The sequence below is a fragment of the Anguilla rostrata genome, chromosome 4 (assembly GCF_018555375.3).
Source record: "Anguilla rostrata isolate EN2019 chromosome 4, ASM1855537v3, whole genome shotgun sequence".
In the NCBI taxonomy this organism is placed as follows: Eukaryota; Metazoa; Chordata; class Actinopteri; order Anguilliformes; family Anguillidae; genus Anguilla; species Anguilla rostrata.
The window spans coordinates 52,315,167-52,330,395 of record NC_057936.1 but is presented as its reverse complement, the minus strand read 5'-3'; the positions used below and the strand labels follow the sequence as shown (position 1 = coordinate 52,330,395).

Here is a 15,229-nt window from a genome sequence, read left to right as displayed (position 1 = left end):
CACAAAACACATTTTTAAAATGATTATTTAATTAATTGAATTAACACCCATATCGCCTATGTGAAAAAGTAATTTCCCCCTTAAACTTAATAACTGGTTGCACCACCTGAATATGAGTGTTTGATAACTTTTTAATTAAATCAATGACATAATCATTTTAAAAATGTGTCTTGTATTTACTCAGTTTCCCTTTGTCTAGTACTGCATTTTGTCTGAAAATCTGTAACCGTTCAGTGACAAATATGAAATAATATAGGAAATCAGGAAGAAGGCAAATACTTTTCCACAGCACTGTATGGCATAACTCTACAAAGAAAGTCTCTGCACTCTGCAGTGTGGACCAGCTCTGAATCATGCTCACCACAGTGCAAAGGAAAGACAAAATGCACAACAGCTGCATTAACAGCTGCCAGATAACAGCTGAAGTAAAAAATAATTTCTAGGGTTTTTCCAGCTGTATTGCACAGCACAGTGATAGTAGATAGAGAGAATGGGGAGGGAGAGAGAGGGAAAGATATGCGAAATAAAGGACGCTCAGACGGATTTGAACCACCAACGTCTCACCACTCTACAGGCTATACTATGACACCCTTCCCTCTGGCCAGTTCTGAGATTCTCCATACAAAATTCAAAATTCAGTTCATCTGTGTCTGTGAAACCTGCCCTTAAAGTCTGATTGAAATGTAATTTAAGTATATCAAAAGCCTTATAGACAAGGTATAATGGTCCATAGTGACTGATTGTCGCTTTTCTTATAAATGGCTGTGTTATAAAAAAAGTTATAAAATGGCTGTGTGCATTGTATCAAATATGCTATCTTACATAGGTCCTTGCTTAGTGTGGACTGGCCCAAGTCCAATACTATAAAGTGCTACATAAAGCATGGAAACACCATAACCTTCCCTTTATTTTTATAGATGCTCAAGATCCATCTTACCTGGTGGATAATTTGTTGGATAGTATTAAAGGGTCATTGTTTGGTTTATGTAACCATTGTGTTTCTCATGTATTACTACATGTTCAAGGCCACAGCCAATTACACTCAAGGGCTTTTACCCATTATATTCCACAGAGAGCCTGTAACCTGTACCATTGTCTTTGTGGGGCTTCTCTCTAGCAAGAAAATAAATTATTATCGTCGAAGGCACTGTTTGCAGTGAATTACGGCTCAATTAATGGCACTTATTCAATGTGAGGTCAATCAGCTAATCACCCTCTGCAGACGGGGCCACGAGAAATGAGAGGATAGACAGATTGACCTTCACATGTATACCAGTAGACAGAGTACTGCTTATCGAATAAATATAATTCAACAGCTTTTTACTGAACTCTCAGAATTGCACTGAATGGGCTTTGATCACTGAGGGCTTTCCTGTCATTTACAATGAAAGTGGCGTGCACACCATAGCCTGGAAAATCAAGTTCAGACAAATGAAACAGCCTTTAAAGAAAGAAAAGCACAAACCTACCATAATATCAGTTCTCTTTGCATGTGTATGCATAGTTTTATATTGATGACCTTTATCAAAGTCATCTTCAAAATTGTAAAACAATCACACCCTTGCGATTACAGGCATTTTAAAAGCATCTGTTTAAGAGCTGGTCTGAATAACTGGATGAGTCTAATGTGACAACAGAGCCACTAATAATAATAATAATAATAATAATAATACTAATAATAATAATAATAATAATATAATAATAATAATAATAATAAAAAAAGAAAGAGTAGAAAAATAATGATAGATTTCATATTGGTGGTAGTGGTGCTGGCTTTTGTTGAATTCTGCATTATTGTCTGACACCAAATAAAAAAAATAATAATAATTTGCACTGAATGGCTGATTTGACTGGAAAGTGAATAAATGGAAGGGTGGCCTCTGACTTTTGCACAGTACTCTACACCGTGTCTTCTATAGTTTATCCATTATGGGTCATACAACTAGTTATTTACCATTAAAATTAAAAAAATAAATCAATAACTCTAAGTAACTCTGATTAGGTGCACAAAAGCTGTACCCAACATAGGATTCAAACCTGAAGCCATACCCACATGCCACATTGTGCAGTAACAGGAGTTATGGGATGGCAAAAGATTAAAGTTCAAACTAATGGAATTTTCAGGGCTGAATTTATGTTCCTTTGTTGCACTGTATGTGCTGACTTTGACTCAAAAGAGCAGAATGCTAAAGAAGAGGTATGGACATGGACTACAGGGTATAATGCAGGATGTCCATTTCTATGATCCACATAGCAGTCTGATGGGTGAATACTGCAAACATAATCAGGATCACATCTTGAGCCTGGGGTAGAAATAAGGTTACATATGAAGTTGATCATGCAGGCATGAAAATAGGTTATTGATTGAAATGAAAATTGTCAGGTTTGAAGTGTCAAATGCAAGTAATATCTGACTTCAAAGTGTCTTAGAATGTCCAAAAAAAAACATTACCTAATTTTGCATGCCATTACGCATATTCATTGGTGTTTGTCTGTATCAGTGCTATTTCACTATAAGATAAATAAGTTATATAAGTTACCTAATCCTTTTCGGAATCGCATATCACATATTTTTCAGAAAGAAAAAAAAAAGCATCCGACATTCACTGGAGATTTTTGTCCAGGATTGGAGGCTTGTTGTGCAACTGCCTTCAGTGTTCATTTTTGGGCATCACCCATTCATTCAATCAAGTGTAAGGATAATGTTTTATTTTCAGACATTTTCATTTTTAAAAATACATCTTTCACTTGAAAAATGCATAGTTTTTTTTCCAATATGCACACAATCCTCAATATCCAAAAATGGGCAATCCTTAAAGCTAATCTATAGCATGACGGCCTACAGAACGATCAACTTAACACATAATTCAGACTGCCTATTGTACCTGCTTGTTAGCTCTGAAACTTACATTCTTAAATCAAATTAAAAATTTATCAGTGAAATAAACACAAATTAAAGGAGTACCATGGTGATTTTCACACTTTATCGGTTTTATGTGCTATTTGCACAAGAGGCATTGAAGAAACACAATGAGCAAAGTATTAAATATGTCCGTTCTGTATTTTTGGAGAAATATGCGTTTTAAATTCATCGTCCTATTTTCAACCGGTTGAGAAAGTTGTCATTTTGCTACGTCACGAATACAGTAACCACTCCCATTTCCACGCCCCGTAAAGAAATCTGACAGGAAAACACCGTCCTGCTGTTCAGACAATGCAAATATTTGACTAACGTTAGGTTCACTTAAATTAGAGTGGCTTTAGATTATTTCTGGTTAAATTCATTTAGCTAGCTAGCTAACGTTAGCTAGCTAGGAGGTTCGCTTTCATAAGGCAATGTTATCGATAACGTTAGCTTGCTAGTTTGCTTTTATGAGGACGTTATAGTTGTGCTTTTATCTTAACTTGGCTAGCTAGATAGCAAAAATTATAATTGGATATAAGTCAACGTCCTTACCTTAGCTATCTATCGATACTTGATATACTACTAAGCTAGCTAGCTTGTGAAAATTCAGTCTCCCAAAAATAGCGCTTATCATGGGGCTAGCTATGGTAACGGGCACGGTCTGTCAATCATAGCTAACTGACAGTTCTCATTACCACGCCCAGACGGTTCGGGTGAATTTTTATCGTGGGAAATTTAGGCTTAGAAAAATATGTTTTAAAGTACATTGAAATGACTGAAGAATAAAAAAATTATGCACATTTGTTTTGTTGTTGCCTGAAGACAACTGGGAAGTGTCACATTCAACCACCATGGTACTCCTTTAAATTTGTTTTGTTTTATCTGGTGATAGCCCAAAGATTATTGTTTAACATTTTCAGTAGACATACACCTAAGAAATTACAATCAAACCCATTTTTGAAGTAAATACAATTGGAGCAGCCACAACATTGAAACACAGAGGTTGAAGCTGCAGATTTAGCAGATGTGCTAAGAGACTTTTTCATTTGTTGTACTATTCAGTTCAGGTTAGTTTTTTAAGAGAACCTGAAGTAAAAAGTACAACATATTAACAAATGTGCTTGTGTGGTAGGCTTGCAACATCATGCAACATTTATTCTGTAATCCATTAACACAGAGGAGCATTTACAGCATAAGGCACAATGCATGTGCCCCACCAGAGTTTCCCCTCAGTGAACCTCAGGTCACAAGTAGAGTCTTCTGCTCATATTGCCAACTGTGAATGCCCAAAAGACACAGCATTCTCCACGAGTGGATAATTTGACATCTGGTAAAGAATTCAAACCACTGAAGGATACAGTATCGGAAAGCGACCAGCCAATGGCGTCACTCAAAAATTTCAACACGTTTGGGACCAGCAAAGTTTGATGGCTGCACCATACCTCCCTGGCGTTCCCTGGAAAAGGGGGAACATAAGTCAACATTTTTTGCCAAATGTTAAACATTACATGAAGACATACATTACATTTAGCAGACGCTCTTATCCAGAGCGAATTACACAACTTTTTACTCAGCATTTGCATTGAATCCATTTATACAGCTGGATATATACTGAAGCAATGCAGGTTAAGTACCTTGCTCAAGGGTACAACAGCAGCATCCTACCCAGGAATCAAACCTATGACCTTGCGGTTACAAGCCCAGTTCCTGACCCACTGTGCTACACTTCCACACTTAACCTCAAGCTTAAAGCTAAGTTAAAAAAATGAGGGGTAGGAGGGATCACCAGGAAGTCACCGACAGCTTGTCTGCCCCTAGGGCTTAGGTAGAGGAAAGAAAAGCAACAACAACTCAATAAGCTCATATCTGGAAGCATATCAAGTCAGAGGCATTTCACCATGTGAAGAAACTTCCTATTCATGAACTCTCCCAGGAGAAGGCAGAAAAACCAAAACATGTGTGCATAAGCAGTAGAAGAAAAACAAGAACCACATTGCTTGGCCTGTATCCCTGACCAACTGGCAGTTCAGAATCCTCAGAGACAAGTTGTTCTCAGTTCTTCGTCTTCGTTCAGCTGCTCTCCTCCAGCATGCTCTTTATCGTGCCACACTGGCACTTCTCAAACTCAGAACTGCTAGAACATCAGCTTGGATATTCTCCATACCACAGCATGCTTTTCATTACCATCACCTCCCCACACAAGCCACTTCTTTGTCAGAACTGCAGCGAAAAAAAATAATAGCAATTAACGTTTACAACCTGTTGTGCAATGCTTCAACTTAAATGAACCGGCAGTAAAGCACTTACGCACTTATGAAAGTTGGATTGACAAGTCTGACATGTAAATTACATTTTATACTGGCTAATGAGTATGCCACGAATATGAGAAAAATAACTGCACAAAACTGTTGCCAGGATTCTTCCTCATTGCACACAGATAGAGTGTTGAGCACTGCTCTGGGAGTGGCAGTCTGAATACTGGGGAGAGCTGTTAATAGTGAGCAGCTTGCTAACCAACTTCCCCGCTGACCCACTACCACACAACCGGGAAACACACAAAATCCCCTGATCTCATTTCCTGCTCTGTCTCCTGACTTGCAGCTCACACAACATGGCAACAGACTGTTTACTCTTATAAAACTGATTTAGAGAGCCAACAGTGAGTTACTGTAACTGCACAGTAACAACTGGCAGACGACTCAATTTAACACTGCACTAACTGAAAGCACTAGAGTAAATAAAAATATATTTCTAATTAAAAATGAGCATCTAACCTGAATGTTTGCAACATTGCTAACAAGTCAACAGAGCGAGCTTATAACGTTAGTACAGACACCTCTGAAATTAATCACCTAAATTTGCGTTGCGATTCAGTCCGGTAGGTAATGTCACAGCATAAGGTAATGACTTCTTCACGGCATGTATATAGACTTTATACATGTGACAACGATCAAATTCTAAGCTGTGCCATACAAGTAACCTACTTTTTAACTTGGCGTACCTACCCTGCAATGCCACATATCTAAATTAATGTTAGTTAGCCCTATAGACCCTCTATCGCCTAGCCTACAAACAATTAGTAGGTCTGTTGTACAGGCTACACAATACCCCATTTAAAGCACCTCCATTTAAAAATGTGACACTTTCATTTTTTTCATTCATGGTAAAGGAAATATTACCATGCCTATGTGTTTCTTTCAGCTAGAACATACGTGTGTTCGTATGTATTTATGTGCATGCATGTCTCTCATAGCCTACATTAAAATCCATTACTATTATCACTTACTCATAACAAACAAAGCACAAAACGAAATGATATCTGAACAAAAATATGTTTAGAACTTGATTTAAAATCTGGTCAATTCCCTTCTATACAACCAGCAAAGGCTTTGATTCATTGAATATAACATATATTGAATTTTACATGAAGAACCATCTTTATCTTGGCTGAACACTTGTTTAACTTTAATAGTATATACATTAGCTCCTATAACTCTAAGTACAAAATCCCTGAGGTGACAGAACATTTTGACTTTGCTCCAAGTATTTACCTTCTTTTTTCATTAGCCTATTTCTTTTTATTTCATATCGGTACTTTCTGTTCTTATTATTAAATCACTTTCACAGCATTTTTGTTTTATCATGAATCCCATTAAAGAACACATTCGCTCATTTCTTAAAGGGTATCACCAAATTCACAAGCAATCCAATCTGAAATTAAAAATAGCACTGCAGCCTATTTAATTTCAGGTAAGCCTCTTATTCTTCAAAAGGTGCACTTAGTGATGAAAACTGACACATTACAATCCCCAGCAGAAGTAGGACACTTACAATATTATACACACGTTTTATAATTGTCTTCTGCTCCTCGGCTTACAGGCTTCTTAAAATGCTTTATGTTTAGGCTATTTCAACAGAGGGTATTGTCATCCATTTTAAAGTTAATCAGAAAGGTCATTGGTTCACGAAATGCAGAGGTCTGGTCTCCCTGTCTGAAACCTAGTGGTAGATTCAACCAAACACACAGTCAGGTTAAGGGCATGTGCAATTCAATCAAACAAGACTTAGTTGCCCTGGATTAATCCGGTGCCGTATAGCTATGAAATTTGTCGTATGCTGTTATGGTGCAGGAAGTAAGAGGGTCTAATCAATAAGAAATTGTTTTCACAGAGCGATTGACTCAATGGGTTGCATCTGATTGGTCACTGTGTTGCAGACTTAACAGTCTTGGAATTCTAAACATGTTTGTTTGGCTCGCAAATTTCTAGCATGCTAAATTGTTTCAAGCAAGGAAAATATCACACCGTGGCAAAACATTGTTGCTACTTCAAAATGACATTCTAGCATCCTGGTATAATATAATAACAAAATATTACGAGTTTGTTGAATGCTCCAAAAAATAAAATAATCTAAAACAAAGAAAACTCTTACAGGTATCAATTATCCACTGCGGTTATTGTTCCTAAATTCTTCAACAAAGCAAAACAAATGAGCCATTTAGAGTAATCAGCGATAAATGGTGTAGTTATTGGTGTGCACAAACACCTGTTAAATGACAGCCAGTGAAAACCTGTTTCACTCATCACCTTATATTATTTTTACATAAATACCATAAGATATTTATGTAAAGATTTACATAAGATAGGTGCAGCAGCACATATGCCTGCTCACAACAGTCATGGACACCAAAGGGGAGTTAATGCTTTAATTAACCTTTGCGACTTCTGAATTTGTAAAACTGTAAAATCTTTGGAGGGAGCACACAGTTCTGATATCCAATTGTGACAAAATGTCAGTGCATCCAATTGTGAAATGGCGATGCTTGCTTGCACAATAACTGGCAAGGATGCCCATAAAAAATGGCAAAACATCAAGTTTGTTTGTAAAAACGTAGGCACCAGTCTCAAAGACATCCTCTGTTCGGGCTGGTGGGCGACCAAAAAACTGTTTTGGGAACTTGGGATTTCAGTGGAACAGCAAATCGTTTCCAGGATGGGAGACGTCACTGGGTGGATGAGCTGGCATGATATTACTTGCTGAATTGAATGTGTGCTTTCAGGGTCTGGCTCATCTCAGATGGTTCCACTGCCCCACCAGCAGACGAAATGCTCGCACTGTGCACCCCCATCCGTCACAGGACCACGACTTCTACGATACTTGTCTTTTATGAGGACATGATTTGGAAATTGATTATATGTGCAGGGTCCCTATAAGGCCACACCCATTCCTGTTAGTTGGGTTTTCAGTCCTTACATGAATAAGGGGAACCCTTACTGGCATAAAGTTGGCTAGATTAAATCCAAAAACCAGTATAAGGAGAATATAACTACGACAGATTATCAATAGGGTCTGTGTGTGAACATAAACAATTGTGAGAACAGAGAGAAAGTTACTTCCAAAAATTAAAAAAACAGCGCTAATGATTCTGTGGCATTATCAATTCTGCAAGCAAACTCAAAATAAATCCTACAGTATTGTTCCAGCAAATACGGAATGACTAATCATGTCCAAATACATGAAAATCATATTAAATTATAGGCCAAGAATGGTCTTTTATAACACAATGGCATTACATGATGAACTCAAGCGTGTGCACCCACCTAAAGCAAGCTTGACATATGTCTCAAATTAACAATTTAAAATGACTAAACTAGGGCTGTTACAATAAGGAGTAAAAAGAAGTGGGACCCTAGCACTGACCAGATTACACAATCTATGGGGATGTGTCACAATAAAAACAAATAACAGAACATTATGCACTTTTTGCATCTATTGACAATATCTGACAATATCTACATCTGCTACTAGATATTAGACATCTACTACCTTTAAACATGCATCATTCTTCCCATGGTCCTAAAGAAAAAAGGTACCATTATGCTATTTAAACTGCTCTGTTCTAATTTTATGATGTTCCGGAGCAAACTCTAAACCCTTCTGTACCAATAAGTTTTCACTGAGTGCTATATTAATCATTTCATTTATTTTTGCATCCCAACAGGAGGGATGTGGCCCTCTGTGTAACAATACTCACACATCCTCCTGCAGGCTGGCCAGGAAGCCATCGATCTCATCCGGGGGGATCTCTCCATCCAGATTAACAAGATAGGTATAGAGACTGACAAAGGTGTCATAGGGGATGCGAGCTGCACCACCCTCTGGGTCCTGAGTGAGGATTTCACAGGCCTGCTTCATAGCGCTGAGAATAGTCTGCAGAAAGAGCGTCAACAGGAGAAAGGTTCCTCTCCTGGAACACTTAAACAAACTAGTGTAGCCTTATATCAGAAAATACACAAGTAACTGTCCTTATGCACTGAGAGTGAAATACCTGGATTAGCAAAATAAACATATCCATATCCAAAACATAATACAATCCATTTGAAAGTCATTTGTCTTAGATAAATTAATCTGCCAGGAAATTGAGATTTAAGAAAAAATGTGATAATTGCCCAGGATTTTTTGTGTAGAAGAAAAAAATTCTATTACAGAAAGAAAACTAAACTCCCTTCAAATGCAGCTCTGCACTGCCCCTATGTGGGGGACAAAGAGAACTGCATCTCACTGTCATAATCAATGATGATTATAATCTGCTGCAAAGAGCAGGCTGTACTTCACTGGAAAGATCCCTTGGTTACTTTTGACTATTATTATTACTTACAAATTTGTGTTGTTTGTCAGTCAGTCTTCTAAATTTCTCTTAAATCCACGTATAATCAGTTATATAACCAAAGTATTCATTTGAACTAAAATATTTTTTTTTGCTCTTTTCTGCCACTCCGTAAAGCGAGTTAATGACAATTTTATGTAAAAGGTGCTGTACAAATAAAACTGATTTCATTTGAAAACTGAATACCATTAACTAAATGACACATTGCCATCGTGTTTTTGCTACTACATTGTATAAGAACTACTTTCTATTTTGAACTTGATTCTTAGGTCCTGTTAATTTTGTCTCGTGACTGACTGTAACTGTCATGCAGACAAGGTCCAGAAAATAACTACTGTAATCAGAGTGAGTTTGCATATAAATGTATGCATATTCTGTGATATCACACTATCACATACATATCTGTTGATTCTAGATTTATACAGCAATTGAACTGCTAAATATGTGAATAAATAAATATAACCTGACATACTCAACCAGTAGGAATACATGTCACTGATAATTCAACTGATAATTCAATAATGTTTTATTTTGCACACTCACTCCACCAAGGGCACTGCAGCCAAGAGCAAAGAACTTCATCCAGTCAACACTGGCTGAAAAGCTTCCAAGTGCCAGAATGCTTTCTAGTTGTTCCTTTGGTAGGCAAAGACCTTTCCACTTCTCAAGCAGCTCCTCCTTTGTAACAATCTCTTTTAGTGCAAGCTACAATAATCAGAATGGGGAAAAACATGTTTAAAAGTGCTTTTCAATGTCTGCAATAAAATGGCCCGAAAAACAGAGTATTAGAGTATTATAGAGGACTATAAATTCATGATTCATGTTTTTTTTCTCCAGGCACCTGTTTATGTAGGGTCTTCAGAAGCCCTGGGGTGAGTCCAGTGTCTGTCTTTTGGGTTGCTACAGGCATCTCAAGTCTCTCTTTAACAGGAAGGGTTTCTCCCTTTGACAAAGCAATAAAATAACTGTGAAAGATAGAAAAAAGATATTGTAACTCAGACTACAGTAACTCGGACACCAAGAACGAAGATTATTTGCAGCTTCTAACTGATCAAAGTTTTCATTGTGGTGACACTGCATTACGCTATCTTTTAATTTACACAAGAGATTAGCAAGCAACCAAGATCTTGACCTAGGGCATGTGATGAGTTGTCTAACGTGATAAATATCAAAAAGCCCCGTCTTAACTTACGCAGCCGACCATTGCAGGACATCGTGTGGCTGCGTTCTGATGGCAGCTTTCGTGAACTGTTTTAAAATGTCAGGAAGCTCAGGTGGAATGTTGATTTGCTGGACGCAAAACATAGTGTCCGGAAGAGGCATGGTTACTGCAACCAAATAAAATATGACAAAAACATCTTAAAATCAGCTAGCTGTTAACGTTACATAACTTAGTAAACGTGATTAAAGTTTGCTAACTTGTGCAGATATATACACGTTAGCTAAGAGAGAAATGGCATCTACCGACATTTTTGTACACGTTTTTGCATAAAGTTGTAAAAGCTGGTCATTCGTTGTTCAGATGGACGCGGTTGTACCTCGGCCATTCAATTTCATTTTGAAATCGAATCAACTAAATTAACGTCAAGTTAACTTCTACATGAGCAACATTATTCTAGTTTGCAAGCTAGGTCGATAGCTAGCTAGCTAATGTTAACTAAGAGCTTTAGACTAGCTAGTGAATTTATTCATCGGAATGGTTAGCCTACGCGTATTATAATGGTTAGTCTACCTGGCAAGCATAATTACAGTCGCGGCATTTTAGCTCTACATGACATCTCGAATAACTGTGTTTTACCTTTAGGGAAATATGATAACAATGCTATATGAGATGCTCTAACTCAGCTACTAGCTAGTATTTTCAGTATCACTGACAGTGCAAATGAGTAACGCTACTGTTTACAATCTCCTAGCAACCACCGAGGGTTTGGCAACGCCGGTCAAACTATCCAAGCTATCCGCTCTTTGAAAATTCTAGGTTAACCTCTCTGCTCGTTAAATTTGTGTGCGCATCTACACTGTGCATAGGGGCAGTCCGTCTTTAGACAACGCATTTGCGGTGGGAACACTGGCTTGACCATAGACATATATACATGTCTGTGGGCTGACGACTCACGTCAAAGCAACATTCATAAGCATAATACGCCAAGAAAAAATCCATTGGATGAGACCATGACCTCTGACACCAGAGGTTCTTGAATGCATTGCCTATCTCAAGCAGCATAACAGAATTAGAATTCCGGGGAGAATCCGTACAAGATAACTCAACCTCAACCGTGTTTTGGGATAATGAAACTGACAGCACAGGCGAAAATGTTACTCCTGAGATACTGCATACTACTACTTGAATACACAATTTTAGGCTGAAGGGAACTTTGACAAGGTAGTCCCTACAAAGTTAGTTTTATAAGCACACATAGCATACTTTTATAAAAATAAGAAAGTGTACTTGATTCACTTTTGAATTACTTTTGAATGCACTCCTGGAAAATACACTTAAGCTTATGTTTGAACCTCTTTACAGTTTTTAGTACATCAAGTCTTAAGTAGCCTCCAGAAAATGATACTAAAACTAAAACTAGCCACTGGTTCTGGGCAGGATGTCTAATTTACTTTTAAATGTTATTAACCCATTTTAGTCCAAAAGTTGTCAAAGTCAGACTAGTGGGTCTAAATTTAAAGTGCACGTGTAGCCTACTGTTTTCCCACGGCGCACCAGCAGGACTGCCGCCATGGGCTATGCATGGCAAATTGTGGTCACTCACTCACGGATGCATGCGCAGGTGATGCCAGCTAAAAAATGTCTGCGGAAGTGAGTTGCGTCATCGCTCTGGACGGTTCCGTGCTTGTTACTTTAGCCTTTTTTCAACGGAAATGCAGTGCTATATGGTTTTAAACACCCCACGCTATGATTATAAACAGCATTATAAATAGATTGAGCGAGTGTTTTGTTGTTGTTGTTTTTCTCGATATAATTGTGCCACTGTTAACACATTTCTACGCTTATGGGTCAGGCAGTCTTCACTGTATAGGGCAAGTTGTTTCTCTTCAGTCCTCAGTGAGCGCACAAAATTCTTTATTTCTGCATAAGTTCCAAAATGAGCCTGTGTCCGTTACTTTCAACACTATCTTCCACTTCCCTTCTGGATCTCCTCCAGACCCCTCATTCCAGATATCCATTATTCTACGATCAAAGCTATAGGTGACACTATGGAGGCATGACAAATGTTCATTCATTGTTAACCATGCGCGATGTGTGGACCACCTGCGGTGTGATAGCTTCAGACTGAGTCAGCTCGGCGCCTGGATAATCGCTCAATTTTCCAAGAGAGCACCATCGACGACCAGCAGGAACCCTCGGTATTTAAAGGCCGCTCCATTCACGCCAACGAATGGGGAAAAATCTAATCATATTAAGCATAATTACCAAATACCACTCCGATACCCAACTGGTCTGAAAAGCTCGAAGGGAGTTCAGGCTATTAGAATCTTACAGCATTGCGTTTCTGAGTTCCATAGCCTACACGACTAAGAAATAATTCGTCATCTTCCCATAACCTGAACTAAAAGTAGCCTAATCATGTTTGGTATGGGCGTCTTTTAAAACTCATGAAGAAGGTCGGAAGGACAAAGTATGGCATTGTAGGATATGTATAGGGCAATTTTAAGTTTCACTGATACCCTAATCTAGGCAGACAATCTATGGGTCTCACCTCCTCAGAAGAGACAAACCAGATGACGAAGGACACCATATCGGGGGTCGGAGACCCTGCATGCCTACATGCCTAACATTTCCCATTACTTAACGTTTGAATGCAATCTTTAGGGAGGCCAGTCCTTGTTATAAATTAGTCTGACCCCCCTTCCCTTCTCTCCTATACCTTAACCCGGCATCACCCAGTCAGGGCAAATGTCCTCAAGCCATGCTGGGTAAGGTATTTAAAATGGCCACATGAAAAAGTTGTTTGTGTTGCATTTGGTTTCGGAGCCTTGAAGAAGATGCGTTTTTCTCTTTTTATTTTGGTGGTGGCTCCTTGGTTGTGTGCTTTTAGCTGGTTTTCTTTTCATCCTGTGGCACTTAAACTGGGAGTGAGTAACACTTTGGCATGGTCTGGCTTGTCCGTCTCTCTCTTTCTCTTTTCTGGTATTTCTAGATTAACTGTTTAACGTTTTGTATGTCTTCTGTTTTGTAATTTAGAAGTAGTGTGCCTGCATTCAATAAAGAATGTATGATTTCAATTCATTAATCTAATTGATTGCTTCTTATTAAATTCAATTATGTAATCTTGAAACCTGATATACAGCTTGTTTTGACTTGTTGGTTGATTCCACCAGTTTTCTGTAGACTGACCTATCAATGACTTTGGAGATTTCATTGATAATTCAAATTTTAAACATAATTATTAAATTAAATCAAATAAAATATATACTTACATGTAGGTTAAGTGAGGTGTTCTAGCACGCAATATCTCTTGTGTTCAGTATTCAGAGTGCTGGACATTTTAACACGGACAGTGACTGTTGAAACCGCTGGATTCAGAAAATGAACATATTTTTAATTAATCCTTGTTTGCTTGTAGGGTTTGGTTCAGGTTTTGAAGTTCCAATTTCTCTGGAAACAAACAAACCACAGAAACAGGATCATGGAATATTCCGGATCAGGTCTGAGGGGGAAACCCTCTTTTTGGAGTGCATGGAGGACGACCAGGTAACAGGGAAGAGATAATGCAGGAGAACAGGAACAGCAGCTGGACTGCAGTGTACAAGTTCACCCTTCAGTCTCGGCAATGGGATTATTTCAAGGCCACACTCAATTACCATCAAAGCTCTCCGTGCTCATTTCTCTACTGCAAGTCTAATGTACCCTCCTACTGCCCAATGGAAGGGTCACCTACATTGGCCGCAAACTGATTCTCACAAGTTTCCCCAATAAGGAAGGGGGACAAACAACAAAGTCCACCCTGGAGCTAACAGACGAGGAAATTCCTGCAGTTCTGAAGGAGAAACTTGGTATAGTGCGAAATTCTGATCTCTGTCCAAAAGATGATGACGTTGCTCCATTCCCTGTCATTTATTAAGATTTTCTCAGTCTGTAGATTATACAACACAATATTGTAGCATTCAGTCCACCGGAGAAGCGGATTGGTCTCGGCTGTGCCGGTTGGTGGAGACAGCATACGCACCTGGGTTGCATTAGCTAATCAGCCCAGGTGCTTAAAGGTGTGCTACTCTCCAAAGTTCGGGGCCGAGACCGGGATCTCAGACCGAGAACGCAGTTATGAGTTTTGTTTCATTTTATTTTGGAACTGTGTTCGAGGAAAAAGAGAAAGAAAGTAATCCTCAACTGGGATGTTGGAGGAGCTGGACCTGGCCTTTTGTCTTTGTCATTTTAGCTTGTTATAATTTGTTGTTTTTGCCTGGAACTCCTGAGAGGGAAGGGTGAAGAGGGTCATTTTTTTTATTTCAGGTTTGTGAGTGCGCACTCTCTTTCCATGCGGCAACCAACGGTGTTCCCCGGCACCTGCTGCATCTCCCTCTCGGCGGTATCACGGTGTGTGACAAATAATTATGAACTCTGAACATTGCTGAACAGTTTTAAATACAATTTTTATTATCAAAATCGTTTTGGCTAATTTTTTGGTTCCTTTATGTAATCG

The 15,229-nt window shown here is 38.5% G+C and overlaps 2 protein-coding genes across 3 annotated transcripts; one reads left to right on the top strand and one right to left on the bottom strand.

Moving 5' to 3' along the window:
• Positions 1 to 3,773: 3,773 nt before the first annotated feature.
• On the bottom strand, positions 3,774 to 11,553 carry ropn1l (rhophilin associated tail protein 1-like). Of its 2 annotated transcripts, none has more exons than XM_064333154.1 (6): positions 11,305 to 11,553; positions 10,765 to 10,900; positions 10,414 to 10,537; positions 10,116 to 10,277; positions 8,940 to 9,115; positions 3,774 to 4,361 (listed from the first exon to the last, which is right to left on the bottom strand). In XM_064333154.1, the coding sequence occupies exons 2-6, from the start codon at positions 10,893 to 10,895 to the stop codon at positions 4,292 to 4,294; spliced, it is 663 nt and encodes a 220-aa protein (XP_064189224.1). In that variant the 5' UTR covers positions 10,896 to 10,900; positions 11,305 to 11,553; the 3' UTR covers positions 3,774 to 4,291. The 2 variants fall into 2 exon arrangements, with proteins under 2 accessions (XP_064189224.1, XP_064189223.1); XM_064333153.1 differs by having other exon boundaries at positions 11,371 to 11,551.
• A 1,942-nt stretch (positions 11,554 to 13,495) lies between these two features.
• Positions 13,496 to 15,173, top strand: LOC135254150 (arylamine N-acetyltransferase 2-like). Its single transcript, XM_064334128.1, is given in 4 exon segments — positions 13,496 to 13,502; positions 14,153 to 14,264; positions 14,300 to 14,427; positions 14,430 to 15,173. Coding segments are annotated over 4 exon segments (468 nt in total). The 3' UTR covers positions 14,651 to 15,173.
• Positions 15,174 to 15,229: the final 56 nt, after the last annotated feature.